General features: G+C 46.7%; 3 protein-coding genes across 3 annotated transcripts in view; 1 reads left to right on the top strand and 2 right to left on the bottom strand.

Annotated features, from left to right (window-relative positions):
* The window catches only part of LOC309375319 (uncharacterized protein), a 282,552-nt gene that overhangs the window by 193,503 nt on the left and 67,863 nt on the right, over nt 1-21,186 (top strand). The window lies entirely within an intron of this gene.
* Nucleotides 1,278-9,671, bottom strand: LOC309375286 (lens fiber membrane intrinsic protein-like). The gene is made up of 4 exons (XM_081920946.1): nt 9,286-9,671; nt 5,275-5,430; nt 2,612-2,731; nt 1,278-1,776 (listed from the first exon to the last, which is right to left on the bottom strand). The coding sequence occupies exons 1-4, from the start codon at nt 9,557-9,559 to the stop codon at nt 1,604-1,606; spliced, it is 723 nt and encodes a 240-aa protein (XP_081777072.1). The 5' UTR covers nt 9,560-9,671; the 3' UTR covers nt 1,278-1,603.
* On the bottom strand, nt 11,298-20,203 carry NKG7 (natural killer cell granule protein 7). Its single transcript, XM_081921042.1, has 5 exons — nt 19,969-20,203; nt 15,755-15,998; nt 14,598-14,744; nt 12,798-12,932; nt 11,298-11,683 (listed from the first exon to the last, which is right to left on the bottom strand). Exons 2-5 carry the CDS (start codon nt 15,927-15,929, stop codon nt 11,625-11,627), a joined length of 516 nt encoding a protein of 171 aa, XP_081777168.1. The 5' UTR covers nt 15,930-15,998; nt 19,969-20,203; the 3' UTR covers nt 11,298-11,624.

The following is a 21,186-nucleotide window of genomic DNA, read 5'->3' as shown; positions in this document are numbered from 1 at the left end:
TTGGGGTTGGCCCTTGCTCTCCAAACTTAACACACTTCATTTAAAGTACTAAGGTAAGAAAAGAGCGAAGAGCTCTGCAGAAGATTTCCGCAAGACACCACAACAGGAGGAACATAGGAATCTGACTTGGACTGAGTCAAACCATTGGCCCATCAGGCAGAGTATTATCAACCAGGGTCTCAGGCAGAGGATATTTCCATACCTACCTGGAAAGGCCAGGGGTCTGAACCTGGCGCCTTCTGCATACAGAACATTTGCTATGGTTGTTTCCCATTACAAAAGAATAATTGTATTACAGTGATACCCCGGGTTAAGAACTTAATTCGTTCCGGAGGTCCGTTCTTTTTTTTTTTTATAGATATTTATTAAGATTTTTAAAGAAAAAAGAAAAAAGTACATTAATAATAAACAGTATTATTTTGCTTTAACAAAGTTTCCTGTCATCTTTGAACTTCCTCACGCCTCCCGCTCCCATTTACGTCATTAATAAATTTTTGTCAAGCAAATTATCATCTTATTTCCAACTTGTATACCAATAAAATACATTAAAATGATTGTCCTTCAACTTTGTTTCTCTTAATCTCTCTTGTCATCATTTCCTGATCTATTTTAGTGATGGCCAATTGTTTATAACCAAGCATCTTTCTTAACATTCCATTAAATCACAATATTTTTGTAAATAAGTCTTAAATTTCTTCCAGTCCTCTTCCATCCTCTCTTCTCCCAGGTCTCGGATTCTGCCGGAGGTCCGTTCTTAACCTGAAACAGTTCTTAACCTGAAGCACCACTTTATCTAATGGGGCCTCCTGCTGCTGTGCCGCTGCCACACAATTTCTGTTCTCATCCTGAAGCAAAGTTCTTAACCCAAGGTACTATTTCTGGGTTAGCGGAGTCTGTAACCTGAAGCGTATGTAACCCGAGGTACCACTGTATTTGTACCTTGCATGTCTGCCTGGGTTCTCTACTTAAGAGAACTGTATAGAGTTGTTGGCCACCCACCTGCAAGGGAGGAATTGCAGCTAAAGCATCCCTGACAGGTGGCTATCTGCTTAAAAACCTCCAATTTTGCCTGATTGGCCACTGCGTTAGACTCTATTACAGGGATGGGAAACTTAGGGCCCTCCAGGTGTTGGATTTTTAACTTCCGCTCACACCAGCCAGTGTTGGTCCACAGTCAGGGATGGTTGTTTCAGTCCTGCAACATCTGGAAAGCCAGCGGTTCCCCACTCCTGCTATAGCACCTGTCAAGAGGTGATTCTAGAAGAACAGTCGTAGGATGAAGCATATTAAAGGAGTTTATTCAGGAAGGATATAAAGCAAAGAAATAGTGTTTACAAAAAAGTTCAGAAGCATGATGTGAAGTATCACTGCAGTGCCCCTTGATGCCGACATCCATCATTTGTAGCTTAGAGGCAACTGAATGTGTCATGATGATGTTTGATGCTTGCTGGGAATCTCCCGCAAAAAGTAACCCCTTGCCAAGGTGTCTTCTCACCCTAATTCCCACAGCTCAGATGCCATCGGGTGCATGGTTGCCCTCACGCAACCAGGGCACCCTACCCGCCCAAACTTGATGCCACTTGTTTATCTCGCAGCGTTGAGTTCACAGAATCGTCACAGATTTTGACGTGGCCCCCCTCGGCCTCCCTCGGAGGGCACACTGAGAGGCAGGGTTTTCCACCAAGTCCTCTTTCAGCGTCTTTATAGTCATGCCTGTGAAAAGCTCTGTGGTATCTTCATCCTTCTCCCATTTCTTCGCCACCAAGTGACAAACACCTGTAAGCCAAAAGGAGCCCATTTCAGTTGCTGGGTGCAAGTTGCCCTCCTGCCTGCCTGTCCACCTAACTTCATGGCTTTGGCCACTTGACTGTACACTTGTAATGTATAGTGTTGGTGGCTTTGCCTTCTCTGTTGCTTTGGCCCCACCCACTTTTTTCAAGGGTGGCGCTGTGGGTTAAACCACAGAGCCTAGGACTTGCCGATCAGAAGGTCGGCGGTTCGAATCCCTGCGACGGGTTGAGCTCCCGTTGCTCGGTCCCTGCTCCTGCCAACCTAGCAGTTCGAAAGCATGTCAAAGTGCAAGTAGAGAAATAGGTACCGCTCTGGTGGGAAGGTAAACGGCGTTTCCGTGTGCTGCTCTGGTTCGCCAGAAGCGGCTTAGTCATGCTGGCCACGTGACCCGGAAGCTGTATGCCGGCTCCCTTGGCCAATAAAGCGAGATGAGCGCTGCAACCCCAGGTCGGTCACGACTGGACCTAATAGTCAGGGGTCCCTTTTTACCTTACTTTTGTCAGGCGGCCCCTGGAAAGTTTGCCATTAGGCAATGCGGCCCTTGGGTGTAAGTAAGAAAGCAGGCAGGGTGAGGCTGGGTAAAGGCAAGTTGAAGCTTGTGGGGCAGTGCCCCATTTGCCCCATCGAACCAGCCGCCACTTATTTCTTGCTGCATCCCAGGATGCTAAATCCAGTTTTTCAGGGAGCCAGACTTTACAGCTGGGGTTGCAATTAATTGCCTAGTGTGCACTGAGCCCTTCTCTGCTTGCATTCAGGAAGTCTTCCCCACCTAAGTCCTGTCATCTTTCCATAACCCCCCAGGGCTTTGAATAGCTCGTACCTGCCATGGTTGCCAGAATGACAGAGAACCACCCTGGTGCCAGGGACCATGAAAGGAAAGTGTTGGTCATCTCGGTGGCTGCCCTCATGTAATTGAAGAGGCCCATCGCTCCATTGAAGCCTGGAAGGTGAGAGCCAACAAGATAGCAAAGAATGGGAAGGTCAAGCACTTGAGTTCTTCAGCACTCAGTCTTTAAACAGCCATAGCTTCACCTAAAGAATTATGGGAACTGTAGTTAAGGATGCTGGGAGTTGTTAGGAAACCCCCTATTCCCCTTCCAGAGCTACAATTTGCAGAGTAGTTTAACAAATGCTTCTTCGTAGGGAACGCTAGGAACTGTAGCTCTGGGAGGGAATAGGGGTTACCGAACAATTCTCAGGACCCTTACAAACTACAGTGTGTGATTACATATCTATAACTAGTTTGTGAACTGCCTCGGCATTTCTTCTCAAAATAAAAGCTGATATTCTTATTTAGCAATCCAACACAAATAGTTTGAAAGGACCACAGTGGAGTAATAATATTGTTTTAGGTCTGTTGTGGGGGGTCATAAATGTCTGGGTATGTTAACTGGTTAACTGGTATGTTAAAACAGGATGTCAGACCGTATGGTTCTGTCTTAAGATAGATCCATGCATGTATTAGGTCATGTGTGAAAACAGCTTCAAACCCCCTGGAAGTCGCATGTGCGAAGTGTTAATTAAACTAGGCAAACTTGCTAATTTGTGTATAAGCCACCCCTTTAACGCTACCTAATCAACATGTGTAAAATCTCATTAGCACAACAAAGCATCAAAAAACTCTGTATGATAATTCAGATGAGTGGGGCTTCTCTCTCTGTGTGTTACAAAAGACCAGGGTTTAGGTTAGCAAGATTAGAACAGGTGAGATGTCACAATTCTTGGGAAAAGGCAAGCTGCCAGAGCTAGGATGCTGCTGTGCCTATAAGAGGAGCAACCTCTTGCGGCAGGAATGCTGTAGTCGCCTCCATTGTCGGCTTCAGGTTATATACATGTGTAAATAAACCATATACCATAAAGACACCACAGTCTCTGCCGTGACTTATTGTCCCACTAGAAACTACTCAGACCCTGGGGTCACAGAGCATCTGGTACCCCTGGAACCTCACACTGCTTGGAGATTGGGGGGGGGGGGATTTGTCATGTAACACTGCTGAATTTCCAGAAACCATCTCACCAGTCTGTTTATTTGGCCTCAGCAACCCATTCTTGTGACTGGTCATAAGAACATAAAAAGCGCCTGCTGATTGAGGTCAATGCCTCATACAGCCCACCATCTTGTTCGCAGAGTAGCCAACCAGATGCCTGTGAGGAGCCCTTTCTCCTGTGGTTTCCAGTAACTCCTTTTCAGAATTATTACTCCCTCCGATCAGGGAGGCAGAACATCATGGCTGAAAGCTATTGATAACCTTTTCCTCCATGAAATTGCCCAGTCCTCTTTTAAAGCCATCAAATTTTATTATTTTTTTCATTTTATTTATCTATACTTTTCCAATTTTATACATTCCACTAGTTTTATACATTTCACTAATTTTACATTCATTTTGACATTTCAGAACTCGGCTCCCACCCCCCACTTTCTGTGGTTCCTTAAATTTGTTTTTAATATCTTCCGCATATCCAAATTAACTTAATTTACTCATTTATTCATCTTCTTTAAGTATATACTCATATAACTGCAGGTTGTTACAATAATCCTGCCAGTGTTTTTATCTGTTTATAATTTATCTGTAAATGTTCAATAAAACATTTCCATTCTTTTATATACCGGTATATAAAAAATGTTACCTTGGTTTTTTATTCTTCCAGTAAGTTTCACCACTTCTGCTTATTCCATAAATTTTTGTATCCCTTCTTCCTTTACTGCAGTGGTGGCCAAACTTCGCCCTCCAGCTGTTTTTGGACTACAACTCCCATCATCCCTAGCTAACAGGACCAGTGGTCAGGGATGATGGGAATTGTAGTCCCAAAACAGCTGGATGGCCAAGTTTGGCCACCACTGCTTTACTGGGACTTCTGCTTCTGTCCATTTTGGGGCAAGTAACATTCTTGCCACTAGTGGCATACATGAATAAGTATTTATACATTTTAGGTATCCAAATTAGTGGCTATCACTGCCTTCTGTGGGAACGAGTACCATAGTATAACTATGCACTGCATGGAGATGTGCTTTCTTTTATCAATTCCAAATCTTTTAACTTTGTTGGTTGTTCCCTACTTCTGTTATATGAGAGGGAGGAGAACTTTCCTCTTTCTGCTTTCTCCATGCCACACATAATTGTACACACTTTTATCAAGTTACCTTTCCTTTTCGTCTAAACCAGTGTTTCCCAAACTTGGGTCTCCACCTGATTTTCTGATTTTTTTGGTACTACAGTTCCCATAATTCCTGACCACTGGTCTTGCTAGCTAGGGATGGTGGGGGTTGTAGACCAAAAACAGTTGGAGACCCAACTTCAGGAAACACGGCTCTAAACTAAAAAGTCCTAATGCTGCAACCTTTCCTCCATCCCCTTTGATCATTTTGGTTGCTCTTCCCTGCACATTTCCTGGACAGTCGGGTGCTAACCACACGAAGTCTTTTTGGGGAACGCAAAGGGGAGGTGGCGGGGTAAATAAGAGTCAGAAGATGGCTCCTCTTACCCGAGACAAAACAGAGGCCGATGGTTAGCGTGGGCCACGTTGTCGTCCACCACTTTGGCGGTTGGATGGGTGTGAGGCAAAGTGTCCCAGTGACCACAGACCCATAGGAAGTCGCAGCAGAGAGCAGCATAAAAAATCTAGATATGTAAATATAGTCTAGGAGAGAAGAAAGAAAGAAACTTTATCCTAGTGGCCCTCTGTTCATTGCCCCGGTCCCTAATCTCAGACCTCAGCTCCTCCGCTACCACCGCAGTCCCATCTCTGAATTGCTCCACAAGAAGAAGAGTCTGGATTTGATATCCCACTTTATCACTACCCAAAGGAGTCTCAAAGCGTCTAACAATCTCCTTTCCCTTCCTCCCCCACAACAAACACTCTGTGAGGTGAGTGGGGCTGAGAGACTTCAAAGAAGTGGGACTAGCCCAAGGTCACCCAGCAGCTGCATGTGGAGGAGCAGGGAATCAAACCCGGTTCACCAGATTACGAGTCCACTGCTCTTAACCACTACACCACACTGGCAAGAGAGAGGCTCACAGCCCAAGCGCCATCCTAGCAGGTGGAGCAATTCTTTTAAGGAGGTGTGGCCACCTGATGGGCTACCACAGTTCTGAAACACCTCCTGATTGTTCCTGAGGCAGGACAGTCCGACCGCAGTCCTAACTGGAACTTCTGGAACTGAAACTAAATCGGTTGGCCGTTTTTAACAGCCGATGCAGTCACTGAAAGAAAGGTGCCTGGGCAGAGTGACACCATTATAATTTATTCTAAAAGTATTTCTTAAACCACCTAACGTTTCAAAAATTGTCTTAAGTGGTGCACAGTTGTACAAATCAACATTCAACTGCTGCATCAGTATGTTTAAATAACAGAAGTCCAATGATATATTTATCTGTGGCCATGAAGAGGAATGACCAAGACTGGCTTAGATATTGTGTGACTCCAGTCTTGTGTTTTCTTCACGGTTGGTTCAGGAGACCAGGTTTTGACCTGTGCCCTCCTGGAATCCACACAGTTCCCCAGCCCTGCCTTGCTAGGGGTGAGGAGATTATCGCTTGAACTTCTGCTGCTGTGAATGCCAAGGATGAGGAAACTGTGACCCTCCAAACCAGCCTTGCCAACCATGGGTCCCTAGATGTTGTTGGACTCCAACTCCCATCCTTCTGAGCCAGCATGACCTGTGGTCAGGGGTGATGGGAGCTGTAGTTATTTATTGAATTTATATACTGCCCTATACCCAGAGGTCTCAGGGCATTTAACAGAATAAAATCAAAATATAAAACCACAAAATACATACCATAGATTCCGGCGTATTAGGCGACTAGGCGTATTTGATGACCCCCCTCAAATTGGCAGCTGCAATTTGGGGGTTCGTCTTATAAGCCCAGTCGCCTAATACGCTAGGCAGCTCTGCGTCGGGAGAAAGCCGCCCAGTGCGGATCTGAGCCTGCCGCCCACTGCAGCTGCTTTGGAGCCGCCGCTGCCTCAGCGGGCATCGGGCTCCGTTCCACGCTGCCCATACCCGGTGTATAAGACAACCCCCGACTTTTTAACCTCTTTTCCGGGGTTAAAAAGTTGTTTTATACGCCGGAACCTACGGTAATCAAAATAAAAACAATCCAATAACACCCCTCCAGGGGTTGGGGGTAGGTTGAGAGCAAGCTGAGGTCGGTGGGGCACTGCCCCATTCCTCACAATGGACCAACCTTCACTGGTGCTGGATGGCAGAGGTGGCAACCGACTTGCATTGTTTTTTAAAAATTCACGGAGGATAAGGCTATCATTGACTACGAACTCTGATGGCTATGTTCTACCTCTCAGAGGCAGATGCTTCTGAAGATCAGTTTCTGGAAACCACAGGAGAGGAGAGTGCAGCTGAGCTTAGGCCCTGCTTTTGGGCTTCCCATAAATAAGCATCTGGCTGGCTGCCATAAGAACAGTCTGATGGAGCAGATGGGCTGCTGGTTTGATCCAGCAGGCTCTTCTTATGCGCTTACGACTAGATTCCACTCACCTTCCCAATATCCTGTTCCTTTTCTGCCTATTCTCAGCACTCGTGAGGTCATGGATGGTGGGCTCCCCAGAATAATTGGTGTGGGCTCCCCAGAATAATTTGTTCGTCCAGTGTGGGCAATGGGATTCCTGGACTAGATAGATGGACATTTGGTCTAATCCAGCTGGACTCCTCCTCTATTCCTTTTGGCACAACGCTAAGCAAGTTGCCTCTGTACTTGATTCTGCCTGCTGTTTGTTTTGCATGGCAAAACCCACCGGGAAAGGTGGCACCCAGCTCTGATCAAACTAGGGTTGTTTGTTTGTTTATTTTTTAAATTGGGCTTCAAGGTATTCCTGGGGACCATGATTTCCCTTTCCCAGAAAGGGGACTAAAGCTGAATTCACAGATGTCTGTGTAAGGGTGTTGCAGGAACTGATTGGCTAGTGCCTGTACAGTTACTGGAACTGACACATGATCCTCAAACCTCAGAGCATCTTTGCAACTTTTTGAAACATATATGTTTATTGTTTAACGATGCATGCATATGGACATAAATGCATCTCTTGCTCTTTGGGGTAGGGGAATCTTTCCCTTGCAGAAAAGCCATGCCATCTCAGGGTGACATTAACATATGCTGATGCTGGGGAAAACTTTTTTAAGTATACCTGCCCTGGATTCTCTGATCAGTGCCAGACTTGTGGGTTAGGGAACCCCTATTTTAAATCCCCAATGGAATACCCTACCAGGGCACTGTGGCAAATTTACTGGAGGTTAGGGAGCATGTAGCATGGGTAGGCAATTAAGGCCCGGGGGCCGGATCTGGCCCAATTTCCTTCTAAATGCAGCCTGCGGACGGTCCAGGAATCAGCATGTTTTTTCATGAGTAGAATGTGCCCTTTTCTTTAAATGCATCTCTGGGTTATTTGTGGGGCATAGGAATTCGTTCATCCCCCTCCCCCCCAAATATAGACTGGCCCCACACAAGGTCTGAGGGACAGTGGACCAGCCCCCTGCTGAAAAAGTTTGCTGCCCCCTGGCATGGAGCAACACTACACAGGGAGCATTGTGGGAAATCAAAATGGTGGCTCTCTGCAATGATTGCCCTTCTGCTTTCCTTCCTTGTTGCCAGGAAGTGCCCCACAATTGTGGGAGAGAGTTTACAAAAAGGCGCTTTGATAAGTGTCCACTCAGAATTGGAGCTGGCCTGGCCAGCAATGCATGGCAACATGGTTGAGGGTGCACACTCTCAGTTTACAGTGTTGCCCTGTGTGCAGCCTCTGCATGCGTGGAAATCCCACAAGGCACACAGGTTCTGTAATTTATGCCCAGGGATTCCTCAGCAGAAAGGTCCATGTGGAAGGGATTCTGCATAGGTAGACACTTTAAAAACCAATTAGACGGGGCCACTGGCAAAAGTCTCTTTTCTGAAGTTTCTTTCCTGAAGTGCTATGAGCTAGCCAGCAGATGGAGCAAAAGGCTCATACAATATTGGGTAAGAACATGGATCTCTTGTGTACTGGAAATGTCCAAAGCCCGATGCTGCTTTTAGGATGAACGGAGACTCTTTAGAGCAATCTTGTGGGGTTTCCACTCAGTGATGTGGGCCCTCTTTGCACTTGAATTGCAAATGTACATACCCACCAGCAAGCTGAACAGCGTCTGCCACACACTCTTTTTTATACACAAAGGAGGGCTAAATTGCCTTGTCCTTCCTTTTAAAATAGTTGCAAAATTGTTCCAGAAATCTGTGGGGCAAGGTGGGTTGAGAATAACTCAGGCACTAGCCAATAGGTGCTTCCACAGCTGGCTTCTATCCCCATTCAAGTACTTTGAAAACCTGCAGAAGCAAACCCCGCTCCCTCAAGGAGAGGCAATAAGAATTAAGTATTTCCTTTGTTTACAAAGAAGGAGAGGAACTATCAAGTTGCCTGTTTAAATGCTTCTATCACTGGCAGGAAATATTGAGACCTTCTACAGTGATCTCTAGTTCAAAATTCTGAGCATTATGTCGCCCTTACTTGGTGTGTCGGCCAGATAGACACAGTTCCCCAAAGAGCATTCCTGCCACAATCCCTGGAACACGAAGATTCCCCGAACAAACCGCTTGACCCAGGATACTGTTGAGATCACTACCACAAGCAGAATGGTCTCCAGGCAAGAGATAGCAATGCCACCTATCCTCAGCCTCTCAATATTCGTTAGCTTCTTGAACCATGTAAGCAAGGGCCATTTGGAAGTGGCAGCAGGACCCTCATCTTGGGGTTGACGGAGGCAATTAAGGCAAGCACCCATCTTCTAGCCTCGGGGCACATTTCCCTTGGAAAAGAACTGCATTCAGTACCCCAAATTCCCCAACCTTTTGGGTGTCTGAGCTCCAGCCAAAGGTTCTACTGATGAAGGTTGGAAGACCATTGCTCCCATAGTAACTCCAGCATTCTGGAACCTCTCCAGATTCCTGGATGGTTCTTCCACATGAAGAGAAGGAGGTCCCATCAGTATTTCCTTCTGCCAACTCAGGACGTGAGCAAGCCACCAACCACCCAGCCAGATTTCCCCTATAGTCAGTTTGGATACGGCCAAGATTTGAGTGATTTTGGACAAGGCTTTGCATGCAGTCCAAAGCATAACCCAGCACAATCATTGATCCAGGTTCGAGACTGCTGTATCAAGTTTTTTTTACCCTGGAACTTTTCATAATGGAATGTCTAACAATCAGAGGCAGCATAAGCATTCTTAAGTTCCCATGAACCGAATCAGAGTTGTTTCTGGGTAAATGAGCCAGTCCGTAAATAGAACGGAAAACCTGATGGTGGAAAAATGAAATTTTAAAAAGCTTAAAATTCGGAAAGGCAGTTTTGAAACCTGAAAACAACCCTTCCCCCCTCAGGATTTATGAGTCTGCACAAAATTTATTTCTGCTTGAGCCCTAGAAAGAAAGCTTTAGTTAAAGCTTTGGTTTTCCCAGTAGTGATGTATGGAAGTGAGAGCTGGACCATGACGAAGGCTGATTGCTGAAGAATTGATGCTTTTGAATTATGATGCTGGAGGAGACTCTTGAGAGTCCCATGGACTGCAAGAAGATCAAACCTATCCATTCTGAAGGAAATCAGCCCTGAGCGCTCACTGGAAGGACAGATCGTGAAGCCAAGGCTCCAATACTTTGGCCACCTCATGAGAAGAGAAGACTCCCTGGAAAAGACCCTGATGTTGGGAAAGATGGAGGGCACAAGAAGAAGGGGACGACAGAGGACGAGATGGTTGGACAGTGTTCTTGAAGCTACAGTTTGACCAAACTGCGGGAGGCAGTGAAAGACAGGAGTGCCTGGCATGCTTTGCTCCATGGGGTCACAAAGAGTCGGACATGACTAAACGACTAAACAAATAAACAAATAAACAACAACAAGGTTAAGGCCTCATTCAGACCATGCATTTAAAGTGGCATGGTACCATTTTAAACAGTCATAGCTTCCCTCAAAGAATTCTGGGAGCTGTAGTTTGCTTAAGGTGCTGAGAGTTGTCAGGAGATCCCAGAGCTACCGTTCCCAGGGAACTAAAATCCCTCTTCCCAGGGAACTCCTTTCAATCCTTTCCCAATGCAAGAGCATAAAAAAACCCAAAAGAGCCCAGCTGGACCAGGCCAGTGGCCCATCTAGTCTAGCATCCTTTTCTGACAGTGGCCCACCAGATACCTATGGGAAGCCCCCAAAGCTGCACTCTTCCCACTAGTGTTCCCAGTAACTTATATCTGGAAGAATACTGGCTCCACCAGTGGAGATACATCATAGTCATTGTGGGTAATAGCTGGAGACCCTTCCTGAAACCTGTCTCACCCTATGTTAAAGCTACCCAGGTTGGTGGCCATCACAAGTTTTTGCAGGAGCAAGTTCCATATCTACACTGTGTGAAGAAGTCCTGGTCATGTTGTCCCCCCCCCCCCCGCCGCCCTTAATTTTCTACATTTTGCCATGGTTTGAGATTAAGGAGGAGGCAAAGGCAAGGATGAGAGAATCTGTCAGTGTATTGTTTTTATTTTTCCAGCCTTACATTTAGTTCTCCACATTTCCACATCGGTTTGCGGTTTGGTTGGTGGCCCCTGCAAAACATCATTTGTTTGCAACCAGTGATTCCATGGCAGATGCCCAACCTGTAGACAAGGCAATGCAGAAAAAGCTCCCTGAAGGCAAGGCAGCTCAGGTGCCCTATAGGGGGCGCTGTGAATCGATTGGGGATGAAAGCACTATTGGGACAGTTTGGAAGGGGATTTCACTGGCATGGGAAAGGTTGGGGACAGGCTTCCTTTGTGTGTTGTGTGTCGACTGCATCACAAGGTTGTCTTTGCTTCTTAGGAACCAGGTCCTCACACATTCTCATAGCCAGGCCTTGAAGGGCACAAACGAGCAACAAGGCTGAAGATGCCTGCAATGAGAGGAGAGAGCAAGAGAGGGAAGAAATAAATTCAAAGTGGAACAGCCTCAGGAAGCCAGAGCCAGCCTCACATGGCATTGACACCTTCTGTTTATCAACCTTCTGACTCTCACGGGAGGCTGGGTGCCTCTGATCATGTGCAGAGTTCATTTCTGTCCAAGGGAAAGCCTTTGTTTTTAAAGAGACCTATAGACAAAGTGCTAATGAGCATGTGCAAAGGCCTTCCTTTTGTGTGAAGCGAATGTTTCCTTACTTATCCAGAGACTGCCTATAGGCTGGTGTTGTGCAATGCAGAACCCAGAACCTCAGGTAGCTTGCTGAAGGTCCATTGACAGTGCATGTCACACATGTGAGGTGCTGCTATAGAGCTACCTACTTTGCAGGGCTCTACGTGGCGGCAGAAAAGCATTGGAATGAACGTTCACACTGCCTACACAATGCTAGGGATGTAGGTGAGTCTGCCCATTTTGGTTGCTCATTTTCGCAATCTTAAATTCAGTTCTCTCCAGTTCTGAATCAGTTTGTGAGGTTGTTTTTTAAGCCGTCATGAAAATTCACTGGCATTTTAGTGCAAATTTCTCCTTAAAATAGACATGCTTGCATGCAGTTTTCACTCACACACACATCGTTGCAAAGCAATTTCCTTTAACACAATGCATTCTTGCATGTTGATTTCACTAATACAGTGGACGCTCGGGTTGCAAACGTGATCCGTGCAGGAGGCATGTTTGCAACCTGCAGCGCCGCGTGTGTGCACACGCAGGTTGCAGTTTGGCACTTCTGCGCATGTGCGAGCGCCAAAACCCAGAAGTAACCTGTTCCAGTACTTCCGGGTTCAGCGTGGTGCACAACCTGACAATGTGCAACCTGAAGCATCTGTAACCCAAGGTACGACTGTACATGCATCTTTATGTACATTTCGCCTTAGTGCACATTTTTGTACGCATTGAATTGCTGGAGAAATGCATTGCAAAATTCAGAGGAGTGCCAATGTGAAAGGCTGCTTCTGTTTCACCTTGCGTATTGTTTCAGAAAGCGCAAATGGGATAGGTTTGCCTTTAAATGTGAAGTGACTCTAACTCCCTTCCCCACCCTCCCTACTCACCAGTCAGGAACAGCATGGGAAATGCTACCCAGGCAAGATAGAAGGACCATTCATAGGTAAGCTGGATTTGAGGGTCCCTGTTCTTCCCCCAGGATTCAGTGGTGAATACGACTACACCAACCAGAGTGAAGAGTGCTACAAAAGAGCAGAGGGGTCAGGGCAGCCAACATAGCACTGATTCACACAGGCAATCTCACCACTCAATTATCAAGGGATGGCTGGTATGTATGTTGCAGATTTAACCCTACTGGCTGGTGCCCATTGATGCTGATAGGGCAGAAGGCAGGAAGACGAACAGTAGGTGGCACTGCCAGAGGCAGTGATGGGAGAGAATCAATTCTAGTTTTGTCCCCTTCCTCCTCCCTGCTGAATTCTACAAAAGAAACACTGAGGCTATGGAGGAGGAAGCCAGCAGCCGGGGCCTCCCCATAGACTGGTCATAAGTCAGAAGGCAGGCAGGTGAGGGCAGTGTGCCCCATTGGCTCTAATGGCGCAGCCTCTACTGGATCTAACACCACGGAGAGAATTTTTGTACCTCATCAATCATAACACAATTTTTGGTGTCTCCATGTTCTTGTATCATCATCGTCATCTAAAAAGATCATGGCACTCAGTTCACACATCCAAGTGCAAACTGTAGGTTATTACACTAAGGGTGCATGGGCCCTACTACATCTGATGGGTTTCCCCTTTGCTTTCATTACAGGCATAGAGATGGTTGCTTTAAATCAGGATTGCAATGTGAGGCTTATCTCATCCTTTCCCAACTATGAAGCTGATGCATAGGCTCTGTCTCATAGAATAGGGTTGCCATATTTCTAGAAGTAAAAAATCCAGACAAAAAAAGTTGTTGAGCTAAAGTTGTTGAGCTTTTTTAGTGGAGATTTCAAAAATCTGGACATTTGGACAATTTCCCGAAGTTCCCCCTAGACCAGTGGTTCTCAACCTGTGGGTCCTCAGATGTTGTTGGATTACAACTCCCATCATCCCTGAGCTCTGGCCTTGCTAGCTAAGGGTGATGGGAGTTGTAGTTCAACAACATCTGGGAACCCACAGGTTGAGAAAGGCTGCCATAGACGCTAAGTACGTCATTGGAATCCCGGAGGTACAGCAACCCTACCATAGGGGCCAAGGCCAAGGCAGATTTAGAGCAGTGCAACCGATTCTGCCACACTGGGTGCCTAGCTTAGGGGCCCCTGTGGGGTGTTGCAAACTGTGACATAGCAAACTGAGCAAAATGGAAGGTGAGGGGCAGGTGACAGGGTGCACTGAATTTTGGTCTTCCACAGGGGGCTGCTGAAATTTGAAAAACCGCCCCTGCTGATGGCCCTTGTTTTCCTTCCTGCTGGTGTGGAAGCTCCCTTAAAGGGCTTTGAAATGTTTTAAGCTCGGCCTTAGAGGATGAAAACACCCCACGCCTTTCTATGCTCCAGTTGTCCTTTCCCCCTTACAAGATCCTCTTTCTCAATTCTAGAGCCATGCCTGATCTCTTCACGGGATAATAATGTAAGAAAAGTCCCACGGCATCAGCTGAAAAGCCCATCTAGTTCAGCGTCCATTTCTCCCAGGGGAAAACCAGGGGCTTATGGGAAGCCCAAAAGCAGGCCCAGAAAACAGCCGACACCTCCTCACTTGCAATTCCCACCAACTGGTCTGGAGGGGCATACTGTCTCCGATAGAGGAGGTAGACCATAGCCATTGTGGCTAGTGGAAGCTGACAGCATGTGGGGCATAGCCATGAGGCTATTTAGAACCTGCGACCGTGAGCAGGTTCTTCCTCATAACCTTTGGCACACCTACCACCTGTGAAGGCAACGATGGACGTGACGAAGACTCCGCCAAGAAAGCCACAGTCGCAAGGCATGAAGGAGGCAGTGAGAGAAATGACCGAGACCAAAGCTGCCAGGGAGCCCAAGATCAGGAACGCACGTGTGGCAAGGATGTATTCTGTAAATCAAAGCATTGAGTGGAAAGAGTTAGTTGAGCATGTCTTCATTCCTTGTACCTGGAACCTTCCAGAAGCCTAAAAAAGAGAGAAGAGGTTCGTTATGCCCATTGAGTAGACCCATGGAAGGCAATAGTTACTTGCCACAATTGATCTTATTGGGCATAACCAAGGTTGGATATCACCCATGATGTTTGACCATAGCTTGAAGGTTTAGTTATTAAAGTGTAATTTACCAGTTTAAACTGAAAAGGCTTCAATTTCAAAGTGAAAGAGGACCAAGTGTGAGAAAGAGGATATTTGCCTAAAGTTACAAAATGTAACCTTGGCTTGAGGTGAATATAGTTCCCCCATCTGTTGTTGTTGTTGTTGTTGTTGTTCTCATCATCATTATTATATCAAAAAGTACACACAGGTCCCACTACCTAAACGTTCATTATACAAAAATTCACTTATCCAAACAGGAAGAGTTAGTACCCAGACCTCTCTATACACACCACAGATGCAGATATCCAAACTGCCAGACCTGTATGCAGTACTGTAAACAAATAAGCAGCCTTAAACAAACCTCATTTTTGTGTTTTTTCTGGTCTGTAGAAGCCATTTGTCAGAAACCATGGTGGGTGGGAGGGAGACTGGACAAATAAGAGAGCTCCCCCTACCCTTCCTTGTTTGCCTTTTGCAAGGTTTCAGAGGGTTTTCCTGGGTGTTTTCAGGGTCAAAATTCTATGGCCAGGAATGCATTAGAAAGTTTCCCATAGAAATCAATGGAAACACTAACCTAATGAGTGATTTCCTGAGAACGCATTGTGTTCTGATAACTGGTCCTGCGTGTACCACATGCATGGTGGATTTTCTGAGGGGAGTTTTTACCGAGACTTTTTGAGAGTGCCACAGCAGATGCCACCAGGCACACTCGTGCCCCATAGCACCTTGTTGATGACCCCCCCCTCAACCCATAACCTTTGTGTATGGGGTGGTGTCCCTTGGCAGTTGCCACCATTCTCCTTACCATTAGCCTTGGTTGGCGTCCAGCAGTTCCCATCCATGCACTCCTGCCAGAGGCCACTGTGGGCGATGCCAGCCGGTCCGTAAGCCACCAGCCAGTAATCGGTGGTCAGGGCAATGAACAAAGCAATGATGCTTATGGAAGCCACTGGTATGCTTAAGATTCTGCAGAGCAGCATCCTTACGATTGTATGGAAGAGCTTTGGCAAAATTAATCCCCGTAAGCTGGTTTCTTGCCTGCAAGGACCCTGAGGGCACAATCAAGAGAATGGGATTTAACACAGAAGCAGAAAGCATGGAAACAACATTGGGTAAAAAGGTGCCAAAGGCAAACAGCCTGCCACCAAAGAAGCAACCATGGTGGTGTAATTTGGAGCACAGGGTGGGAAGGGATCAGTTCACAGACATTCGTGCCACGGGTGGCGCAGTGAAGGGACCACTAACCAGGTGGAGTAAAGTGTATTTTACTAACATTTATTTTAGTATTTACTGCCTTGGATGAAAAAAAAAGTGGGGTTGTAGCCAACTAAATTTTCCTCAGTGTAGACTCATTGAAATGAATGGACCAAACTTCGGCTGGCCACATGACCCGGAAGCTGTACGCCAGCTCCCTCGGCCAATAAAGCGAGATGAGCGCCGCAACCCCAGAGTCGGTCATGACTGGACCTAATGGTCAGGGGTCCCTTTACCTTCACCTTTATCTTGCCTTCATAAAGCCATAGTCAGGTATTTGTGACTTTTCTTATTGAATTTAATTTATAATGAATGATTTTAGAGTGTTGATTGTGCTGTACTTTTGTAATGTTTTATTGTTGTTAGCCGCCCTGAGCCCGGCTTCAGCTGGGGAGGGCGAGATATAAATAAAATTTATTATTATTATTATTATTGAATTCTAAATCCAAATCTGTGGTTCTGATTTAAATAAATAGCAATAGCAATAGACAGCAACATGATTTAGGGGAGGGGGAGTACAATAGATTTCCTGAGATCCAAGTACTTAGGCCCTTGGAGCCAGTGTGGTGTAGTGGTTAAGAGCGGTGGACTCGTAATCTGGGGAACTTCTTCGCTCCTCCACATGCAGCTGCTGGGTGACCTCGGGCTAGTCACACTTCTCTGAAGTCTCTCAGCTCCACTCACCTCACCAAGTGTTTGTTGTGGGGGAGGAAGGGAAAAGAGATTGTTAGCTGCTTTGAGACTCCTTCGGGTAGTGATAAAGTGGGATATCAAATCCAAACTCTTCTTCTCTTTTTCTTCTGTGAGTACACAGTGGAGGGTAACATTCCTACAGGTATGGTGTCAGCGTGTATCATTCTTGGGCAATATCCAGAGTTTGCAGCCACCAATAAAATTTCCCAGGCTGCCCTGGAGAAACCTGCTGCTGTTACATGCGGCTGGCTGTGGGGCTCTCCAAATAGTGTTTTGCTGCAGGACCCCTCCACCTTGGGGATGGTCCTCCCTGGGGTCCCCCAGAACAAAGTTTGAAAGCCACTGGCTGGAGAGGCAAGGTTGAAATGTGCTAAGTAAATAAAACTGTTTCTTTCTGGAGGGACATGATGAGGGGGGTTGAATTCAGTGGTTATGATGACAGCTCATAGAGTCAGATTCATATTTAACCTTAAGCCACTTCCTGGAGCCTTCACGCTTTGAGTGTTGATGACATCAAAGGAACTTTGCTTCTGAGTCCTGGTCTCTGCATGCAGCAGGCCAAGGTGGTAGAATAGACTGCACCGCTTCAGACCTCAGAAGTGTGTGAGTGTGTGTGTGTGGGGGGGGTTACATATTTAATATATCCATTGCAGTCAAAAGTCCCTGCAAACAGAAACCCAGCATGGCAGGCAAAGGGCTGGCCTTGAACATTTCCTCTTGAAGTGTTACCTCTTTGGTTTTCAAAGAAATAACTGTGTGCTTGCATTCAGAACGTGGGTGGCGCTGTGGGTTAAACCACAGAGCCTAGGGCTTGCCGATCAGAAGGTTGGCAGTTTGAATCCCACGACGGGGTGAGCTCCCGTTGCTCGGTCCCTGCTCCTGCCCACCTAGCAGTTTGAAAGCACGCCAGTGCAAGTAGATAAATAGGTACCGCTCCGGCAGGAAGGTAAACAGTGTTTCCGTGCGCTGCTCTGGTTTGCCAGAAGCAGCTTAGTCATGCTGGCCACATGATCGGTAAGCTGTACGCCAGCTCCCTCGGCCATTAAAGCGAGATGAGCGCCGCAACCCCGGAGTTGGTCACGACTGGACCTAATGGTCAGGGGTCCCTTTACCTTTACCTAGCATTCAGAAGCGTTATTTTTCAATGGGATGGTACACATATCAATCCAGTAGTTTTCCCCTCCTGAACTACATTTCCCACCAACCTTAACAAAAGAGTTCCCAGGATTCTTTGCAGGAAGTCATGTGCGTTAACTGTAGCTTTAAGTGTATGTTGTGCATGCAGCCTCAATCAAATTCAGGGCCAAGAACAGATAATTTCAGATGTTCTGCAACCTTTCAATGGACCATCAGTGGTCCATGGGTTACATCTGAAGACCTCTGGTCTACAGTGGCTCTCCATAGTTCTAGTCTGTCTTTCCTAAGCCAACCCTGAGATGAATCTGGCTCAGTATTGTCTGCAGTACACAGTTGGAAATGAGGTGTCCAGGTTTTTAGACAGGCCGTGTTCCCACCCCTGTGGGGACCAAACCTGGGACTTGCTTCTCTTCCACTGAGCTCAGGGGTGCCAACTTGAATAAAATACTGTGGGGGCCCAGGTAAGCCCCACCCTGCATAATCAGTCCCATGATGCAGTGCACACACACCATTTGAATGGGAATGCCCATCAGCTTTGTGGGGTCCTGGCCTCTTCAAATATTTTATTGTGGGGGCCAAAGCCCCCATGGCCCCTTGGAGTTGGCTCCTGTGACTGAGCTACAATTCTTCCCCTTTAATTCAGCCCATTTATATTTATTTATTAACTGTATACAGCATGCCATTTCTCTCTAAAGGGTTTCCTGGGCAGCAGCAGGCAATATAAAATCCAATAACTGAAACAACAGCTCTACGTGCCTTAAATGTGCCTTGAATGTATGGTGTGAATGCAGCCTTATTCCAACTTTTACTCATGCCATGATATACAGAAATAGCCCATAGAAAAAGTTCAAATCAGAACACACACACACACCATTGCAAAACACAGCAGTGGGCAATCCTATGGCATTTTTATTCACAGTGTAAGAAGAACGAATTTTGCAAATGCCAAAATCTCGCCACTGCAGGAGCAAAGGAAACCATTCCTATCAGAATCTCTATCTCAGCACAACTGTTAGGGATGTCCTCTTCGCCTCTCCTGCCTCCACCTGCAGCAATAGGGACTTTTGCACCCCAAGCAGGCTGAAGGAGGGATGGGGCTTTGTGAACTGGGCAGAGATATTTGTCAATAATTATGATGCAGAAAGCATATAAGGATGACACCCAAGAGGATCGCTTGTGCAGGTCAATTCTGTATCCAGGGCAGCTGTCTCCCAGCTTCATCTGGTACACAGCTGAGACCCCACCTACCCGTGGGCTGTCTTGCCAGAGTAGTGCATGCTCTGGTTATCTCCCGCTTGGACTACTTGCGCTCTATGAGAGGCTACCTTTGAAGGTGACTCAGAAACTACAACTAATACAGAATGTGGCAGCTAGACTGGTGACTGGGAGTGGCCACCAAGACCATATAACACCAGTCCTGAAAGAACTACATTGGCTCCCAGTATATTTCCGAGCATAATTCAAAGCGTTGATGCTGATCTTTAAAGTCCATGGCCTCAGCCCAGTATTCCTGAAGGAGCGTTTCCATTCCCATCGTTCAGCCCGGACACTGAGGTCCAGTGCCGAGGGCCTTCTGGTGATTCCCTCACTGCGAGAAGTGAGGTTACAGGGAACCAGGCAGAGGGCCTTCTTGGCAGTGGTGCCCTCCCTGTGGAATGTCCTCCCATCAGATGTCAAGGAGATAAAGCTTTTAGAAGATATCTAAAGGCAGCCCTGTATCGGGAAGTTTTAATGTTTGGCGTCTTTGTTTTTATATTTGGCTGGAAGTTGCCCTTGGAACTTCCCTAAACCTTACTCTAGACCCTACTGGCTGGGGGCACTGGTGGAAACTGTCTCTTCAAAGCATTTGAAGGGGTACCAGGTTGGGGAAGAGCCTGCCTTATTTTTTTCTAAAAAGGGAGCGTTAGAGAGGAGCAGAACTGTTGCCATCCTTACCTGGCTCTCTTTGCGGAAAGAACAAGTGTTGGTCAGATAGCGATGCTGAGGACTCCAGAGCAGGAAAACGTGTGTCAGGAGCTGCTGGCTTGAGGTTTTGTAGGAGGAAAGGCTGGTCCTTCTCAGCGTGGGGTCAGGACAGAGCTCTGGTTGCAAAGGAAGGAGCCTTATTGGTCTTCTTCTATAGTCTGTCTCAGCTCTGCTTTCGCTGTTTCCCTCCTCCCTGTGTATTTGACCCCCTCCTCCTTTTGCCACGTCATCCCCAAATTCTACTGCAGCTCTTTCTTTCTTTCTTTTTAGCACCTATCGTCCTCTGTGCCCCTCATCCTGGGGAAGTGGTGCTTGTGGGGGGAGACTAAAGTGTCTGTGGTTTATGTGAGGAGATGCTGCAATGTTCTCAGGGTTGACCTAAGATTGATCGCTTCCTGAGGCCCCGGACAGCACAGCGCACCCCACCTCTCCCCTGATTCCACAAAGAGGAGCTGACCAGGCTGGCAATTTTCTTCTTCTTTTAATTCAACATAACAGTCAGATAAACAATCAGCCATAAAGAAGGCTGATTGCCGAAGAATTGATCTGGACCATAAAGAAGGCTGATCGCCGAAGAATTAATGCTTTTGAATTATGGTGCTGGAGGAGACTCTTGAGAGTCCCATGGACTGCAAGAAGATCAAACCTATCCATTCTTAAGGAAATCAGCTCTGAGTGCTCACTGGAAGGACAGATTGTGAAGCTGAGGCTCCAATACTTTGGTCACCTCATGAGAAGAGAAGACTCCCTGGAAAAGACCCTGATGTTGAGAAAGATTGAGGGCACAAGGAGAAGGGGACGACAGAGGACGAGATGGTTGGACAGTGTTCTCGAAGCTACAAACATGAGTTTGACCAAACTGTGGGAGGCAGTGGAAGACAGGAGTGTCTGGCATGCTCTGGTCCATGGGGTCACAAAGAGTCGGAAACGACTAAATGACTAAACCACAAACAATCAGATGCAAACATCGTGGAAACTGTCACAGCTCTCACATCCCTCCCCCAACAGCATCCCAAACCAAAATCCCAAATCCAAAGGGGATTGTTCAGTGAACACAAGGCAGTGTGTGTGCATGCTAGTGTCTGGGATCTCTCCCATGGGATCTCTGGGAGTCGGGGGTCAGAGTTCACCTGGATTAGAGGCAAATATATGAAATGAAAGGCAATATGGAGTAAGCATATCGGTATG

The sequence above is a fragment of the Podarcis melisellensis genome, assembly GCF_964234715.1.
Source record: "Podarcis melisellensis genome assembly, chromosome: 8".
Classification (NCBI taxonomy): Eukaryota; Metazoa; Chordata; class Lepidosauria; order Squamata; family Lacertidae; genus Podarcis; species Podarcis melisellensis.
This window is presented reverse-complemented; position numbering and strand designations above follow the sequence as displayed.